At 48.2% G+C, this 20,025-nt stretch overlaps 1 protein-coding gene across 1 annotated transcript in view; it reads right to left on the bottom strand.

The window, feature by feature from the left end:
• The window catches only part of slc29a4a (solute carrier family 29 member 4a), a 68,037-nt gene that overhangs the window by 9,077 nt on the left and 38,935 nt on the right, over window positions 1-20,025 (bottom strand). The window contains exons 7-9 of the mRNA XM_045215295.1: window positions 17,983-18,251; window positions 4,458-4,581; window positions 654-841 (exon numbers count right to left, since the gene is read on the bottom strand). Coding sequence (XP_045071230.1) covers window positions 654-841; window positions 4,458-4,581; window positions 17,983-18,251 — 581 coding nt within the window. The remainder of the gene's footprint in view (window positions 1-653; window positions 842-4,457; window positions 4,582-17,982; window positions 18,252-20,025) is intronic.

The raw sequence follows: 20,025 nt of genomic DNA, 5'->3' as shown, positions 1-20,025 counted from the left end.
CCCTTGACTAGGTGATTCAACGTGTTAACCAATCATCAAGCCCTTGACTAGGTGATTCAACTTGTTAACCAATCATCAAGCCCTTGACTAGGTGATTCAACGTGTTAACCAATCATCAAGCCCTTGACTAGGTGATTCAACTTGTTAACCAATCATCAGGCACCTTGACTAGGTGAATCAGATGAGCTAGTTCAGAGCTACAACAACATTGTGAAACGTCTGGGCGTCCCCAAGGAGAGGTTTGAGAACCACTGGACTAGTAGACTGACCTTGCCTACGAAGTCGGCCATGTTGAATGTGGCCATGAGTAGACTGACCTTGCCTACGAAGTCGGCCATGTTGAATGTGGCCATGAGTAGACTGACCTTGCCTACGAAGTCGGCCATGTTGAATGTGGCCATGAGTAGACTGACCTTGCCTACGAAGTCGGCCATGTTGAATGTGGCCATGCGTAGACTGACCTTGCCTACGAAGTCGGCCATGTTGAATGTGGCCATGAGTAGACTGACCTTGCCTACGAAGTCGGCCATGTTGAATGTGGCCATGAGTAGACTGACCTTGCCTACGAAGTCGGCCATGTTGAATGTGGCCATGAGTAGACTGACCTTGCCTACGAAGTCGGCCATGTTGAATGTGGCCATGAGTAGACTGACCTTGCCTACGAAGTCGGCCATGTTGAATGTGGCCATGATTAGTATGGGTAGCCACTCCCCCAGGGTTGGGTTGCGGATCTCTGATTCCAGACCAGGGAACAGACACAGAGTGATGCTGTAGGTCACTGCTATGGACAACATGTAGGCCCAGATCACCCTGGCAACGATGTACCTGTGAAGAAACATATCTGGAGGGGGGGAAGAGGGGGAGGGAAGAGGGAGAAGAGAGGGGGAGGAGAGGGGGAGGAGGGAAGAGGGAAGAGGGAGAAGAGAGGGGGAGGGAAGAGAGGGGAGGAGGGAAGAGAGGGGAGGAGGAGGGAAGAGGGAGAAGAGATGGGGAGGGAAGAGAGGGGAGGAGGGAAGAAGGGGGAGGAGGAAAGAGGGAGAAGAGAGGGGGAGGGAAGAGAGGGGAGGAGGGAAGAGAGGGGAGGAGGAGGGAAGAGGGGGAGGAGGGAAGAGGGAGAAGAGAGGAGGAGGGAAGAGAGGGGGGAGGAGGGAAGAGAGGAGGGGGAAGGGGGGAGAAGAGAGGGGGGGAAGAGAGGGGAGGAGGGAAGAGAGGGGAGAAGAGAGGAGGGGAGAAGAGAAGGGGGGAGGGAAGAGAGGAGGAGGGAAGAGAGGGGGAGGGAAGAGAGGGGGAGAGAAGAGAGGGGGGAGGGAAGGGAAGAGAGATGCTGTAGCTATCCATAGTGCACAAACATTCGGTAGAATCATTGAGTACGTTTACAAGCACACTAATAATTCAATATTACAGTTTTTCTAGATTGCTAAGACACTTTTAATGAAATTGTGTTCCACTTGATCTCCATCATAACCTAATGAGCACAACAGTGTTATTTTCTGCTAAACTGAAAGTCAATTCTCATTGTTTTCACACACAATGCAAATGCTAAGCACATTTTAGCAAAACAGTAAACACAACTCTACAAAAGATGCAAATCTCAGTTGAGTAAATCATGTCAAACAAGCTGATACAAATCACTCCCATGAATGTGAACCTCTTCTGCACGTGTGCAAAACTTCTTTGCACAATTGTTCAATCAGCAATCAGACCTTATTCATGCATAAATGAGGTCACCTCTGAGTTGCTGTTGGCAAGACAGGTAAGAGGTAGAGGGACCCCTAGAGGAAGATAGTCAAGGACAAAGAAGAGGTAGAGGGACCCCTAGAGGAAGATAGTCAAGGACAAAGAACAGGTAGAGGGACCCCTAGAGGAAGATAGTCAAGGACAAAGTAGAGGTAGAGGGACCCCTAGAGGAAGATAGTCAAGGACAAAGAAGAGGTAGAGGGACCCCTAGAGGAAGATAGTCAAGGACAAAGTAGAGGTAGAGGGACCCCTAGAGGAAGATAGTCAAGGACAAAGAACAGGTAGAGGGACCCCTAGAGGAAGATAGTCAAGGACAAAGAAGAGGTAGAGGGACCCCTAGAGGAAGATAGTCAAGGACAAAGAAGAGGTAGAGGGACCCCTAGAGGAAGATAGTCAAGGACAAAGAAGAGGTAGAGGGACCCCTAGAGGAAGATAGTCAAGGACAAAGAAGAGGTAGAGGGACCCCTAGAGGAAGATAGTCAAGGACAAAGAAGAGGTAGAGGGACCCCTAGAGGAAGATAGTTCAGCTCTCAGTTCAAATGGAAAACGTTTCTGGATATTCATGCTCTTGAGTGACATTGTTTCTGCATTGGTCATCTTTGGTCAAATATATTTAGGACAAAACAATACAGCCCATGCTGGGATAATATGTTTACTTGCCTTTAATGGTCATACTATAATTATACTATCAACAAATGACCCAGCCTTTTATGGTCATACTATAATTATACTATCAACAAATGACCCAGCCTTTTATGGTCATACTATAACTATACTATCAACAAATGACCCAGCCTTTTATGGTCCTCTGTGGAGATGGGAGAACCTTCCAGAAGGACAACCATCTCTGCAGCACTCCACCAATCAGGCCTTTATGGTAGAGTGGCCAGACGGAAGCCACTCCTCAGTAAAAGGCACATGACAGCCCGCTTGGACTCTCAGACATTAGAAACAAGATTCTCTGGTCTGATGAAACCAAGATTGAACTCTTTAGCCTGAATGCCAAGCGTCACGTCTGGAGGAAACCTGGCACCATCCCTACGGTGAAGCATGGCGGTGGCAGCATCATGCTGTGGGGATGTTTTTCAGCTGCAGGGACTGGGAGACTAGTCAGGATCGAGGCAAAGATGAACGGAGCAAAGTACAGAGAGATCCTTGATGAAAACCTGCTCCAGAGCACTCAGGACCTCAGACTGGGGTGAAGGTTCACCTTCCAACAGGACAACGACCCTAAGCACACAGCCAAGACAACGCAGGAGTTGCTTTGGGACAAGTCTCTGAATGTCCTTGAGTGGCCCAGCCAGAGCCCGGACTTGAACCCGATCTAAACATCTCTGGTGAGACCTGAAAATAGCTGTGCAGCGACGCTCCCCATCCAACCTGACAGAGCTTGAGAGGATCTGCAGAGAAGAATGGGAGAAACTCCCCAAATACAGGTGTGCCAAGCTTGCAGCGTCATACCCAAGAAGACTTAAGGCTGTAGTCGCTGCCAAAGGTGCAAACAAACAAACCAAAACAAAGCCAACGTCTTCTCATACTTTGTTGATTTCAAAAAAGCTTTTGACTCAATTTGGCATGAGGGTCTGCTATACAAATTGATGGAAAGTGGCGTCGGGGGAAAACATATGACATTATAAAATCCATGTACACAAACAACAAGTGTGCGGTTAAAATTGGCAAAAACCACACACATTTCTTTCCACAGGGCCGTGGGGTGAGACAGGGATGCAGCTTAAGCCCCACCCTCTTCAACATATATATAAACAAATTGGCGAGGGCACTAGAACAGTCTGCAGCACCCGGCCTCACCCTACTAGAATCTGAAGTCAAATGTCTATTGTTTGCTGATAATCTGGTGCTTCTGTCCCCAACCAAGGAGGGCCTACAGCAGCACCTAGATCTTCTGCACAGATTCTGTCAGACCTGGGCCCTGACAGTAAATCTCAGTAACACAAAAAGAATGGTGTTCCAAAAAAGGTCCAGTTGCCAGGACCACAAATACAAATTCCATCTGGACACCATTGCCCTAGAGCACACAAAAAACTATACATACCTCGGCCTAAACATCAGCGCCACAGGTAACTTCCACAAAGCTGTGAACGATCTGAGAGACAAGGCAAGAAGGGCCTTCTATGCCATCAAAAATAACATAAAATTCGACATACCAATTAGGATCTGGCTAAAAATACTTGAATCAGTTATAGAACCCATTGCCCTTTATGGTTGTGAGGTCTGGGGTCCACTCACCAACCAATAATTCACAAAATGGGACAAACACCAAATTGAGACTCTGCATGCAGAATTCTGCAAAAATATCCTCAGTGTACAACGTAAAACACCAAATAATGCATGCAGAGCAGAATTAGGCCGATACCCGCTAATTATCAAAATCCAGAAAAGAGCCGTTAAATTCTACAACCACCTGAAAGGAAGCGATTCCCAAACCTTCCATAACAAAGCCATCACCTACAGAGAGATGAACCTGGAGAAAATTGAAAAAAAAGTTTTAAATTGAATTGAGAGAGAGGGGCGGTAGTAGAGAGAGTGAGACTTTTGTTTATTATCTATTTCACTTGCTTTGGCAATGTAAACATATGTTTCCCATGCCAGTAAAGCCCTTAAATTGAATAGAGAGAGAGAGAGAGAGAGAGAGAGAGAGAGAGAGAGAGAGAGAGAGAGAGAGAGAGAGAGAGAGAGAGAGAGAGAGATGTGGTTGTTACCTCGTAGTCCAGGCCAGCTTCTCCGGATCTTGTCTTTAGAAATTCCAAAGCGAACGTACGTCCCTCCTGTGAACTCGTCTGTGACATCATCAGATGGTGACGTTGTCGCCACCACTCCGTTACCCTGAGATGAGACACTTCATGTATTAACACTCCCCCCACAGCCTCCACTCCCCCCACAGCCTCCACTCCCCCACAGCCTCCACTCCCCCCACAGCCTCCACTCCCCCCCACAGCCTCCACTCCCCCCCACAGCCTCCACTCCCCCCACAGCCTCCTCCCCCACAGCCTCCACTCCCCCCCCCCACAGCCTCCACTCCCCCCACAGCCTCCACTCCCCCACAGCCTCCACTCCCCCCACAGCCTCCACTCCCCCCCACAGCCTCCACTCCCCCCACAGCCTCCACTCCCCCACAGCCTCCACTCCCCCCCACAGCCTCCACCCCCCCACAGCCTCCTTGTCTCCTCTCCTGGTTTCCTCTGGTCTGCAATAATCAATGGTCAGCTTGCCACATTAACCCCTACACGTCAGGTCAACCAGGTCCCGTAGTTATTTAGGACTGATTTCCAGACGGAAATAAGCGTCTGTGACTGTCTTTGTGTGTGTGTCTCTGTCTGCGTGAGTGTGTCAGTCTGTGTGTGTGTGTGTCAGTCTGTGTGTGTGTGTGTGTGTGTGTGTCAGTCTGTGTGTGTGTCAGTCTGTGTGTGTGTGTGTCAGTCTGTGTGTGTGTCAGTCTGTGTGTGTGTGTGTGTGTGTGTGTCCAGTCTGTGTGTGTGTGAGTGTGTGTGTGTCAGTCTGTGTGTGTGTGTCAGTCTGTGTGTGTGTCAGTCTGTGTGTGTGTGTCAGTCTGTGTGTGTCAGTCTGTGTGTGTGTGTCAGTCTGTGTGTGTGTGTGTGTCTGTGTGTGTGTCAGTCTGTGTGTGTGCTGTGTGTGTGTGTCAGTCTGTGTGTGTGTGTCAGTCTGTGTGTGTGTGTCAGTCTGTGTGTGTGTGTCAGTCTGTGTGTGTGTCAGTCTGTGTGTGTGTGTGTGTGTGTGTGTGTTCATCAGGTTGACGTAAGCTTGTTCCAGTATGTAGGAGATCTAGTCACAGTGATGCATGTGGCAATAAGCCAAATGTCCAGCAATAATAGACCCATACAACCACACCCCCTCTCTCTACCACACCCCCTCTCTCTTTACCACACCCCCCTCTCTCTCTACCACACCCACCTCTCTCTGCCACACCCCCCTCTCTCTCTCTTACTGCTCCATTAGTTGATTAGCAGCAGTGCTACAGGCCAGAAGAACAACTCTCCCTGATTATCCTATAGAACCACTCTCCCTGATTATCCCATAGAACCACTCTCCCTGATTATCCCATAGAACCACTCTCCCTGATTATCCCATAGAACCACTCTCCCTGATTATCCCATAGAACCACACTCCCTGATTATCCCATGGAACCACTCTCCCTGATTATCCCATAGAACCACACTCCCTGATTATCCCATAGAACCACTCTCCCTGATTATCCCATAGAACAACTCTCCCTGATTATCCTATAGAACCACTCTCCCTGATTATCTGTTAGGCCTACTGCTGCTAGGTAGCTCTCTCTCTGCTCTCTCCCTCCCCTCTGTCTGTCCTTGATTGCAGGAGTGAAGTCTGGTGTGCGGGAGTCAGGGTTCCAGCTGCAGCTCATTCACCATAATCACCTCAGCCTTTAAGACCCGGTCAAACTTTCCACTCATCGTCAGATCATAGTCAAGACGACCATGTTAGTCTCGCTGCCGACTCAACCTGTTTATTTTTGCTCTTTGTGTTTTGGCCTGTTCTATTTACTTTTTCTCCTGTGCCACAGATATTTGGAACCTGACTCCTGCCTCCGCTTCACTCCTGCCACCACCATCCTGCTCTCCACTACCGGACCTCTCTTTTGGACTCACCACGGACACTAGGACATTACGGTACCACACCTGCCCTGACCTGGATCTGTTACCCTCCCTGTAACCTGGACTTGCTCTTCCCCTATTATTGGAAACCTGGACTATTGAACATTTTAAATAAACCTGTTAACCCTTCTCTGGCTTGGTGTACTTGTCTGCATTTGGGTTCTAATACTGGTAAATCATAACAGTATGATCTGACCATCATGAACCCAGCAGACAGTAGCTTGGATACCACCCCAGAGTGCACTCAAATTTGGACTGCCATAGCCAATCAGGGCATTTTACTTGGCCAACATGATACCCTGTTTAAAACGATTGCTGAGGACAGTCAGGTGCTGCTTAATCAGGTTCAATTACTCACCAATCAAGTGTCTGCCCTTACTACCCCTTCAGCCCAGATCAGAGAGCCTTTTGTTCCTGCTCCAGAGCGCTATGACGGGAACATGGGAACCTGTGGCGATTTTTTGACTCAATGCTCGTTAGTGTTTGAACAACAGCCCCTCACCTACGCCTCAGAAAGAGCCCGTATTGCCTACCTTATCAACTCTACTAGCGGTTCCGCTCGTGCCTGGGGATCCGCGGTCTGGGAGAGTCAGTCGGACATTTGCAACGCTTACGTTGCCTTCACCACTGAGATGAGGAAGGTTTTTGACCACCCCGTGCGAGGCAAGGAGGCTGCGAAACGGTTGTTTTCTCTTCGGCAGGGGGCTCGCAGTGTGGCGGAGATGGCAGTGGAGTTTCGGACTTTAGCAGCAGTGAGTGGTTGGAATGACGAGGCATTACAAGGAGTGTTCATCAATGCTTTGTCTGAGACTTTAAAAGATGAATTGGTGTCATATGATGAATCGCCTCGCTGGATAATCTTATTTCACTCACCATCAGGTTGGATAATCGGATTCGGGAGCGCCGCCGGGAGAGGAGTGTTAGTTCCAAGCAACCTGTCTGTTATCAACAAACTCCTCCCCGCATCTTCCCTACGGAGAAAGCCGTGTCTTCCCGAGTCGATACGAGGAGCACTGAACCCGAAGCCATGGAGGTGGGTCGTGCACGGTTGTCCTCAGAGGAGCGTGCACGTCGCATTCAGGCTCGGGTCTGCCTGTATTGTGGAGAAGCTGGTCATTTCGTTCCTTCCTGCCCAGTTCGTCCCGGGGAAAAGGGCCGGCTCATCATTAATGGGAGAAGTTTTGGTGAGCCGAGCAGCGGATTCTTCCTCTTCTCCCCGCATTCTGCTCCAGGCATCCCTCCAGTGGCAGTTCCAGAATCTCTCTGTTAGTGCGCTGATTGACTCTGGTGCAGACGAAAGCTTTTGGATAGAGAGTGGGCTCAACAAATGGATTTGGAGACTGTTCCTATGGACTGTCCGCTGCAGGCTAAGGGTCTGAATGGACAATTGTTGACCCATATTACCCATCAGACTGTTCCTGTTTGTCTTAGAGTGTCGGGAAATCATCAGGAGAACATTCAATTCCATATTATCGACTGCCCACAGACCCCTCTGGTCCTTGGTATCCCCTGGCTCATAAGACACAATCCACACATTGATTGGGTGACAGGTAGAATTGTTTCATGGAGCACATTTTGTCATGTGAATTGTTTGTGTTCTGCTCTGACTCCTGCCAGTACTGTGCCTCGACCTCCACTGGAGTCCATGGATCTTTCTAATGTTCCTGACGTGTATCATGACCTGGCATCCGTTTTCTGCAAACACAGAGCTACTTCTCTTCCTCCTCACCGGCCTTACGACTGTGCCATTGACCTCCAGCCAGGAGCCCCGCTCCCCAGCAGTCGCCTGTACAATCTCTCCCGGCCGGAGACGGAGGCTATGGAGAACTACATTCGGGACTCCTTGGCGGCAGGTATTATGCGTCCTTCTCGTCACCTGTAGGAGCGGGATTCTTTTTGTTGCTAAGAAGGATAAGACCCTCAGACCCTGTATTGATTACCGTGGACTTAACAACATCACCATTAAGAACAAGTATTCTCTGCCTTTGATTAATTCTGCTTTTCCCCTCCTTCATGGTGCTACCATCTTTACGAAACTGGATCTACGAAATGCGTATCACCTGGTGCGCATTCGTAAAGGTGATGAATGGAAGACTGCCTTCAACACACCCTTGGGACATTTTGAGTATCTGGTTATGCCTTTTGGGGTTGTCTAATGCCCCTGCTGTTTTTCAGGCACTAGTCAATGATGTCCTTCGGGACATGTTGAATCGGTTTGTTTTTGTCTATCTGGATGATATCTTGATTGTCTCAGAGTCCTCCCAGGAACATGAACTGCATGTGCGCCAGGTGTTGCAAAGGTTGTTGGAGAACAAACTGTTTGTGAAGATGGAGAAATGTGAATTTCATGTGTCTGAGACCTCTTTTTGGGTTACATCATCGCTCAGGGGGAGTTGCGGATGGACCCAGCTAAGATCTCTGCTGTCACGGACTGGCCAGCCCCCTCTACCCGCAAACAACTTCAACGATTTCTGGGGTTTGCGAACTTCTATAGGAGGTTCATCAAGGACTACAGCCGCATTGCGGCGCCACTCACCGCTCTCACCTCCATCTCACGACCGTTCGCTTGGAATGAAGGGGCCGAATCAGCGTTCGAAGAACTGAAACATCGCTTCGCCTCGCTCCCATTCTGATGCAGCGGACCCCGACCGCCAGTTTGTCGTGGAGGTGGATGCATCCGACACTGGGGTAGGTGCGGTGTTGTCACAGCGTTCTCCTGAAGATAACAAACTGCATCCCTGTGCTTTTCTCTCAAGGAAACTTTCTCAGGCAGAGAGAGGAATTATGATGTTGGCAATCGTGAACTGCTTGCCGTTAAGCTGGCTCTCGAGGAGTGGCGACATTGGTTGGAGGGGGCGGAACAACCCTTCATCGTTTGGACGGATCATAAGAATCTGGCTTACCTCCAGTCAGCGAAGCAGCTCAACCCCCGTCAAGCCAGGTGGGCACTATTTTTGGGAGATTCAATTTTTCTCTGTCTTACCGTCCTGGGTCACGCAACGTCAAGCCTGACGCCCTGTCTCGTGTTCATTCGGCTGTTGATACTGGTAGTAACCCTGAACCCATTTTGCCTCCTACCTGCAGTATTGCGGTCGTCACATGTGACATCGAGGGATTGTTAGACAGGCTCAACATCATCAAGCTGACCCTGGGAGGGGTCCTCCCTAACCGGATGTTTGTCCCTGAGTCTGCTCGCTCCCAGGTACTTCAGTGGGCTCACTCGTCTCCCCTTACCTGTCACCCTGGAGTTTCGCGGACCCTTGACTTTGTGCGACGGAAGTTCTGGTGGGCCACGATGGAGGCGGACACTCGAGCCTTCATTGCTGCTTGTACGGTATGTGCACGGTAAGAACTCCACCCAGGCCAGCGCTGGTCATCTACGACCTCTACCTATACCCAGCCGGCCCTGGTCGCATATCGCTATGGATTTTGTCACTGGACTTCCCCCTCGTCTGGAAAGACTGTAATTCTTACGGTGATTGATCGTTTTTCTAAGTTCGCTCATTTTTTGGCCCTACCTAAACTGCCCACTGCCAGAGAGACGGCTGATATTTTGGTTGAACATGTGTTCCGCTCTCATGGTCTACCCACGGATATTGTCTCTGACAGGGGTCCCCAGTTTGTCTCCCAGGTGTGGAAAGCTTTCTGTAAAGCTTTGGGCATTACATCCAGCCTGTCCTCTGGATATCACCCCCAGACCAACGGGCAAGCCGAGAGAGCGAACCAGGAGATGGAGACCGCTCTTCGCTGTGTCACAGGGTCTAACCCTGGGTCATGGAGCTCCATGCTCCCCTGGGTGGAATATGCTCATAACACCTTGACTAACGCTTCCTCTGGTTTGTCTCCTTTTCTGTGTGCTCTGGGTTATCAACCTCCCCTGTTCCCTTCTCAAGAGAGGGAACTGGCGGTACCCTCGGTGCAGTCCCACATGCGCCGCTGCTTCAAGGTCTGGAGGAAGGCCAGGGGTAGCTCTGTCCCGAGCTTCGGCGTACATGCAGAGGCAAGCCAACCGTCACCGGTCCCAGGCTCCCGGTTACTCTCCTGGTCAAGAGGTATGGCTGAAGTCACGGGACCTTCCATTGAAGGTGGAGTCTAAGAAGATGGCGCCTCGTTTTATAGGACCGTTCAAGATACTGTCTATTGTTAACCCTTGCGCGGTTAAGCTACAGCTTCCTGCCTCCCTACGGGTTCATTCCACCTTTCATGTTTCCCAGATTAAGCCTGTGTCGGTTAGCCCTCTGTGCCCGCCCTCTCGTCCCCCTCCTCCGCCCAGGATCGTGGGTGGGGGTCCGTCTACACTGTCCGGCGACTTCTGGATGTTCGCCGCCGGGGTCGTGGTTTCCAGTACCTGGTGGATTGGGAGGGTTATGGTCCTGAGGAACGTTCCTGGGTGCCCAGGAGCTTCATTGTGGATCCTGCTCTGGTCCGAGAGTTTCATAGGTTACATCCCCGATAAACCCCGTCGGCCGCCAGGTGGCGTCCGTAGAGGGGGTACTGTTAGGCCTACTGCTGCTAGGTAGCTCTCTCTCTGCTCTCTCCCTCCCCTCTGTCTGTCCTTGATTGCAGGAGTGAAGTCTGGTGTGCGGGAGTCAGGGTTCCAGCTGCAGCTCATTCACCATAATCACCTCAGCCTTTAAGACCCGGTCAAACTTTCCACTCATCGTCAGATCATAGTCAAGACGACCATGTTAGTCTCGCTGCCGACTCAACCTGTTTATTTTTGCTCTTTGTGTTTTGGCCTGTTCTATTTACTTTTTCTCCTGTGCCACAGATATTTGGAACCTGACTCCTGCCTCCGCTTCACTCCTGCCACCACCATCCTGCTCTCCACTACCGGACCTCTCTTTTGGACTCACCACGGACACTAGGACATTACGGTACCACACCTGCCCTGACCTGGATCTGTTACCCTCCCTGTAACCTGGACTTGCTCTTCCCCTATTATTGGAAACCTGGACTATTGAACATTTTAAATAAACCTGTTAACCCTTCTCTGGCTTGGTGTACTTGTCTGCATTTGGGTTCTAATACTGGTAAATCATAACATTATCCCATAGAACCACTCTCCCTGATTATCCCATAGAACCACTCTCCCTGATTATCCCATAGAACCACACTCCCTGATTATCCCATAGAACCACACTCCCTGATTATCCCATAGAACCACTCTCCCTGATTATCCCATAGAACCACACTCCCTGATTATCCCATAGAACCACTCTCCCTGATTATCCCATAGAACCACTCTCCCTGATTATCCCATAGAACCACTCTCCCTGATTATCCCATAGAACCACTCTCCCTGATTATCCCACAACTCTCCCTGATTATCCTATAGAACCACTCTTCCAGATTATCCCATAGAACCACACTCCCTGATTATCCCATAGAACCACTCTCCCTGATTATCCTATATAACCACTCTCCCTGATTATCCCATAGAACCACACTCCTGATTATCCCATAGAACCACTGTCCCTGATTATCCCACAACTCTCCCTGATTATCCCATAGAACTGCTCTCCCTGATTATCCCATAGAACCACACTCCCTGATTATCCCACAACTCTCCCTGATTATCCCATAGAACCACTCTCCCTGATTATCCTATAGAACCACTCTCCCTGATTATCCCACAACTCTCCCTAATTATCCTATAGAACCACTCTTCCAGATTATCCCATAGAACCACACTCCCTGATTATCCCATAGAACCACACTCCCTGATTATCCCATAGAACCACTGTCCCTGATTATCCCACAACTCTCCCTGATTATCCCATAGAACCACACTCCCTGATTATCCCATATAACCACTCTCCCTGATTATCCCATAGAACCACTCTCCCTGATTATCCCATAGAACCACTCTCCCTGATTATCCTATATAACCACTCTCCCTGATTATCCCATAGAACCACACTCCCTGATTATCCCATAGAACCACTGTCCCTGAATATCCCACAACTCTCCCTGATTATCCCATAGAACTGCTCTCCCTGATTATCCCATAGAACCACACTCCCTGATTATCCCACAACTCTCCCTGATTATCCCATAGAACCACTCTCCTGATTATCCTATAGAACCACTCTCCCTGATTATCCCACAACTCTCCCTAATTATCCTATAGAACCACTCTTCCAGATTATCCCATAGAACCACACTCCCTGATTATCCCATAGAACCACTCTCCCTAATTATCCTATAGCACCACTCTCCCTGATTATCCCATAGAACCACTCTCCCTGATTATCCCATAGAACCACTGTCCCTGATTATCCCACAACTCTCCCTGATTATCCCATAGAACCACACTCCCTGATTATCCCATATAACCACTCTCCCTGATTATCCCATAGAACCACTCTCCCTGATTATCCCACAACTCTCCTGATTATCCTATAGAACCACTCTCCCTGATTATCCCATAGAACCACACTCCCTGATTATCCCATAGAACCACTCTCCCTGATTATCCCACAACTCTCCCTGATTATCCCATAGAACCACTCTCCCTGATTATCCCATAGAACCACACTCCCTGATTATCCCATAGAACCACACTCCCTGATTATCCCATAGAACCACTCTCCCTGATTATCCCATAGAACCACTCTCCCTGATTATCCCATAGAACCACTCTCCCTGATTATCCCACAACTCTCCCTGATTATCCTATAGAACCACTCTTCCAGATTATCCCATAGAACCACACTCCCTGATTATCCCATAGAACCACTCTCCCTGATTATCCTATATAACCACTCTCCCTGATTATCCCATAGAACCACACTCCCTGATTATCCCATAGAACCACTGTCCCTGATTATCCCACAACTCTCCCTGATTATCCCATAGAACTGCTCTCCCTGATTATCCCATAGAACCACACTCCCTGATTATCCCACAACTCTCCCTGATTATCCCATAGAACCACTCTCCCTGATTATCCCATAGAACCACTCTCCCTGATTATCCCATAGAACCACTCTCCCTGATTATCCTATATAACCACTCTCCCTGATTATCCCATAGAACCACACTCCCTGATTATCCCATAGAACCACTGTCCCTGAATATCCCACAACTCTCCCTGATTATCCCATAGAACTGCTCTCCCTGATTATCCCATAGAACCACACTCCCTGATTATCCCACAACTCTCCCTGATTATCCCATAGAACCACTCTCCCTGATTATCCTATAGAACCACTCTCCCTGATTATCCCACAACTCTCCCTAATTATCCTATAGAACCACTCTTCCAGATTATCCCATAGAACCACACTCCCTGATTATCCCATAGAACCACTCTCCCTAATTATCCTATAGCACCACTCTCCCTGATTATCCCATAGAACCACTCTCCCTGATTATCCCATAGAACCACTGTCCCTGATTATCCCACAACTCTCCCTGATTATCCCATAGAACCACACTCCCTGATTATCCCATATAACCACTCTCCCTGATTATCCCATAGAACCACTCTCCCTGATTATCCCACAACTCTCCCTGATTATCCTATAGAACCACTCTCCCTGATTATCCCATAGAACCACACTCCCTGATTATCCCATAGAACCACTCTCCCTGATTATCCCACAACTCTCCCTGATTATCCCATAGAACCACTCTCCCTGATTATCCCATAGAACCACACTCCCTGATTATCCCATAGAACCACACTCCCTGATTATCCCATAGAACCACTCTCCCTGATTATCCCATAGAACCACTCTCCCTGATTATCCCACAACTCTCCCTGATTATCCTATAGAACCACTCTTCCAGATTATCCCATAGAACCACACTCCCTGATTATCCCATAGAACCACTCTCCCTGATTATCCTATATAACCACTCTCCCTGATTATCCCATAGAACCACACTCCCTGATTATCCCATAGAACCACTGTCCCTGATTATCCCACAACTCTCCCTGATTATCCCATAGAACTGCTCTCCCTGATTATCCCATAGAACCACACTCCCTGATTATCCCACAACTCTCCCTGATTATCCCATAGAACCACTCTCCCTGATTATCCTATAGAACCACTCTCCCTGATTATCCCACAACTCTCCCTAATTATCCTATAGAACCACTCTTCCAGATTATCCCATAGAACCACACTCCCTGATTATCCCATAGAACCACACTCCCTGATTATCCCATAGAACCACTGTCCCTGATTATCCCACAACTCTCCCTGATTATCCCATAGAACCACACTCCCTGATTATCCCATATAACCACTCTCCCTGATTATCCCATAGAACCACTCTCCCTGATTATCCCATAGAACCACTCTCCCTGATTATCCCACAACTCTCCCTGATTATCCTATAGAACCACTCTCCCTGATTATCCCATAGAACCACACTCCCTGATTATCCCATAGAACCACTCTCCCTGATTATCCCACAACTCTCCCTGATTATCCCATAGAACCACAATCCCTGATTATCCCATAGAACCACACTCCCTGATTATCCCACAACTCTCCCTGATTATCCCATAGAACCACTCTCCCTGGTTATCCCACAACTCTCCCTGATTATCCCATAGAACCACTCTCCCTGATTATCCCACAACTCTCCCTGATCATCCCAGAACCACACTCCCTGATTATCCCACAAATCTCCCTGATTATCCCATAGAACCACTCTCCCTGATTATCCCATAGAACCAATCTCCCTGATTATCCTATAGAACCACTCTCCCTGATTATCCCATAGAACCACTCTCCCTGATTATCCATAGAACCACTCTCCCTGATTATCCCATAGAACCACACTCCCTGATTATCCCATAGGAACCACTCTCCCTGATTATCCCATAGAACCACTCTCCCTGATTATCCCATAGAACCACTCTCCTGATTATCCCACAACTCTCCCTGATTATCCTATAGAACCACTCTCCCTGATTATCCCATAGAACCACTCTCCCTGATTATCCCATAGAACCACTCTCCCTGATTATCCCATAGAACCACTCTCCCTGATTATCCAATAGAACCACACTCCCTGATTATCCCATAGAACCGCTCTCCCTGATTATCCCATAGAACCGCTCTCCCTGATTATCCCATAGAACCACTCTCCCTGATTATCCCATAGAACCACTCTCCCTGATTATCCCACAACTCTCCCTGATTATCCCATAGAACCGCTCTCCCTGATTATCCTATAGAACCACTCTCCCTGATTATCCCACAACTCTCCCTGATTATCCCACAACTCTCCCTGATTATCCCATAGAACCGCTCTCCCTGATTACCCTATAGAACCACTCTCCCTGATTATCCCACAACTCTCCCTGATTATCCTATAGAACCACTCTCCCTGATTATCCTATAGAACCACTCTCCCTGATTATCCCACAACTCTCCCTGATTATCCTATAGAACCACTCTCCCTGATTATCCCATAGAACCACACTCCCTGATTATCCCATAGAACCACTCTCCCTGATTATCCCACAACTCTCCCTGATTATCCCATAGAACCACTCTCCCTGATTATCCCATAGAACCACACTCCCTGATTATCCCATAGAACCACACTCCCTGATTATCCCATAGAACCACTCTCCCTGATTATCCCATAGAACCACTCTCCCTGATTATCCCATAGAACCACTCTCCCTGATTATCCCACAACTCTCCCTGATTATCCTATAGAACCACTCTTCCAGATTATCCCATAGAACCACACTCCCTGATTATCCCATAGAACCACTCTCCCTGATTATCCTATATAACCACTCTCCCTGATTATCCCATAGAACCACACTCCCTGATTATCCCATAGAACCACTGTCCCTGATTATCCCACAACTCTCCCTGATTATCCCATAGAACTGCTCTCCCTGATTATCCCATAGAACCACACTCCCTGATTATCCCACAACTCTCCCTGATTATCCCATAGAACCACTCTCCCTGATTATCCTATAGAACCACTCTCCCTGATTATCCCACAACTCTCCCTAATTATCCTATAGAACCACTCTTCCAGATTATCCCATAGAACCACACTCCCTGATTATCCCATAGAACCACACTCCCTGATTATCCCATAGAACCACTGTCCCTGATTATCCCACAACTCTCCCTGATTATCCCATAGAACCACACTCCCTGATTATCCCATATAACCACTCTCCCTGATTATCCCATAGAACCACTCTCCCTGATTATCCCATAGAACCACTCTCCCTGATTATCCCACAACTCTCCCTGATTATCCTATAGAACCACTCTCCCTGATTATCCCATAGAACCACACTCCCTGATTATCCCATAGAACCACTCTCCCTGATTATCCCACAACTCTCCCTGATTATCCCATAGAACCACAATCCCTGATTATCCCATAGAACCACACTCCCTGATTATCCCACAACTCTCCCTGATTATCCCATAGAACCACTCTCCCTGGTTATCCCACAACTCTCCCTGATTATCCCATAGAACCACTCTCCCTGATTATCCCACAACTCTCCCTGATCATCCCAGAACCACACTCCCTGATTATCCCACAAATCTCCCTGATTATCCCATAGAACCACTCTCCCTGATTATCCCATAGAACCAATCTCCCTGATTATCCTATAGAACCACTCTCCCTGATTATCCCATAGAACCACTCTCCCTGATTATCCTATAGAACCACTCTCCCTGATTATCCCATAGAACCACACTCCCTGATTATCCCATAGAACCACTCTCCCTGATTATCCCATAGAACCACTCTCCCTGATTATCCCATAGAACCACTCTCCCTGATTATCCCACAACTCTCCCTGATTATCCTATAGAACCACTCTCCCTGATTATCCCATAGAACCACTCTCCCTGATTATCCCATAGAACCACTCTCCCTGATTATCCCATATAACCACTCTCCCTGATTATCCAATAGAACCACACTCCCTGATTATCCCATAGAACCGCTCTCCCTGATTATCCCATAGAACCGCTCTCCCTGATTATCCCATAGAACCACTCTCCCTGATTATCCCATAGAACCACTCTCCCTGATTATCCCACAACTCTCCCTGATTATCCCATAGAACCGCTCTCCCTGATTATCCTATAGAACCACTCTCCCTGATTATCCCACAACTCTCCCTGATTATCCCACAACTCTCCCTGATTATCCCATAGAACCGCTCTCCCTGATTACCCTATAGAACCACTCTCCCTGATTATCCCACAACTCTCCCTGATTATCCTATAGAACCACTCTCCCTGATTATCCTATAGAACCACTCTCCCTGATTATCCCACAACTCTCCCTGATTATCCTATAGAACCACTCTTCCAGATTATCCCATAGAACCACACTCCCTGATTATCCCATAGAACCACTCTCCCTGATTATCCTATAGAACCACTCTCCCTGATTATCCCATAGAACCACTGTCCCTGATTATCCCACAACTCTCCCTGATTATCCCATAGAATTGCTCTCCCTGATTATCCCATAGAACCACACTCCCTGATTATCCCACAACTCTCCCTGATTATCCCATAGAACCACTCTCCCCCCCAGGTCTAGACTGACTTACAAATCTTACTTCCTCTGTAGTGACGTCGTGGTGAACCCTGTATCCCGTCCCGCTGACCTCCGACCCGATGTCATGACCTTTCCCCTGGCCGTGACCCCGGTGGGTGGGGCCTGTGTAGTAGCGGACGAATCGTGAGCGACGGACAATGAGGTGGAGAAGGAAGCAGAGCATCTCCATGGTGATGGACACCAGGAAGAAGATGAGTGTGTTTATCCTCTCGTTACTGATCAGGAGCTTAGTGAAGATACGACTCAGAGAGATGATCACACCTGCTGTACCTGGAGAGAGGGAGGAGAGGAGAGAGAGAGGAGAGAGAGGGTTAGTGAAGATAGGACTCAGAGATAAGACAAGCATTGTGATTGGATGAGAAGCATATAGAGTATTTCTGTCAAAATGGTCCGGCAGTAGGCTACAAGTGTAGCTAGCCTATAGTGTATTACTGTCAAAATGGTCCGGCAGTAGGCTACAAGTGTAGCTAGCCTATAGTGTATTACTGTCAAAATGGTCCGGCAGTAGGCTACAAGTGTAGCTAGCCTATAGTGTATTACTGTCAAAATGGTCCGGCAGTAGGCTACAAGTGTAGCTAGCCTATAGTGTATTACTGTCAAAATGGTCCGGCAGTAGGCTACAAGTGTAGCTAGCCTATAGTGTATTACTGTCAAAATGGTCCGGCAGTAGGCTACAAGTGTAGCTAGCCTATAGTGTATTACTGTCAAAATGGTCCGGCAGTAGGCTACAAGTGTAGCTAGCCTATAGTGTATTACTGTCAAAATGGTCCGGCAGTAGGCTACAAGTGTAGCTAGCCTATAGTGTATTACTGTCAAAATGGTCCGGCAGTAGGCTACAAGTGTAGCTAGCCTATAGTGTATTACTGTCAAAATGGTCCGGCAGTAGGCTACAAGTGTAGCTAGCCTATAGTGTATTACTGTCAAAATGGTCCGGCAGTAGGCTACAAGTGTAGCTAGCCTATAGTGTATTACTGTCAAAATGGTCCGGCAGTAGGCTACAAGTGTAGCTAGCCTATAGTGTATTACTGTCAAAATGGGCCGGCAGTAGGCTACAAGTGTAGCTAGCCTATAGTGTATTACTGTCAAAATGGTCCGGCAGTAGGCTACAAGTGTAGCTAGCCTATAGTGTATTACTGTCAAAATGGTCCGGCAGTAGGCTACAAGTGTAGCTAGCCTATAGTGTATTACTGTCAAAATGGTCCGGCAGTAGGCTACAAGTGTAGCTAGCCTATAGTGTATTACTGTCAAAATGGTCCGGCAGTAGGCTACAAGTGTAGCTAGCCTATAGTGTATTACTGTCAAAATGGGCCGGCAGTAGGCTACAAGTGTAGCTAGCCTATAGTGTATTACTGTCAAAATGGTCCGGCAGTAGGCTACAAGTGTAGCTAGCCTATAGTGTATTACTGTCAAAATGGTCCGGCAGTAGGCTACAAGTGTAGCTAGCCTATAGTGTATTACTGTCAAAATGGTCCGGCAGTAGGCTACAAGTGTAGCTAGCCTATAGTGTATTACTGTCAAAATGGTCCGGCAGTAGGCTACAAGTGTAGCTAGCCTATAGTGTATTACTGTCAAAATGGTCCGGCAGTAGGCTACAAGTGTAGCTAGCCTATAGTGTATTACTGTCAAAATGGTCCGGCAGTAGGCTACAAGTGTAGCTAGCCTGTAGTGTATTACTGTCAAAATGGTCCGGCAGTAGGCTACAAGTGTAGCTAGCCTGTAGTGTATTACTGTCAAAATGGTCCGGCAGTAGGCTACAAGTGTAGCTAGCCTATAGTGTATTACTGTCAAAATGGTCCGGCAGTAGGCTACAAGTGTAGCTAGCCTATAGTGTATTACTGTCAAAATGGTCCGGCAGTAGGCTACAAGTGTAGCTAGCCTATAGTGTATTACTGTCAAAATGGTCCGGCAGTAGGCTACAAGTGTAGCTAGACTATAGTGTATTACTGTCAAAATGGTCCGGCAGTAGGCTACAAGTGTAGCTAGCCTATAGTGTATTACTGTCAAAATGGTCCGGCAGTAGGCTACAAGTGTAGCTAGCCTATAG

The sequence above is a fragment of the Coregonus clupeaformis genome, unplaced genomic scaffold (genome assembly GCF_020615455.1).
Source record: "Coregonus clupeaformis isolate EN_2021a unplaced genomic scaffold, ASM2061545v1 scaf0418, whole genome shotgun sequence".
NCBI lineage: Eukaryota > Metazoa > Chordata > Actinopteri > Salmoniformes > Salmonidae > Coregonus > Coregonus clupeaformis.
The sequence above is the reverse complement of the archived record's forward strand: the minus strand, read 5'-3'. Positions and strand labels throughout refer to the sequence as shown.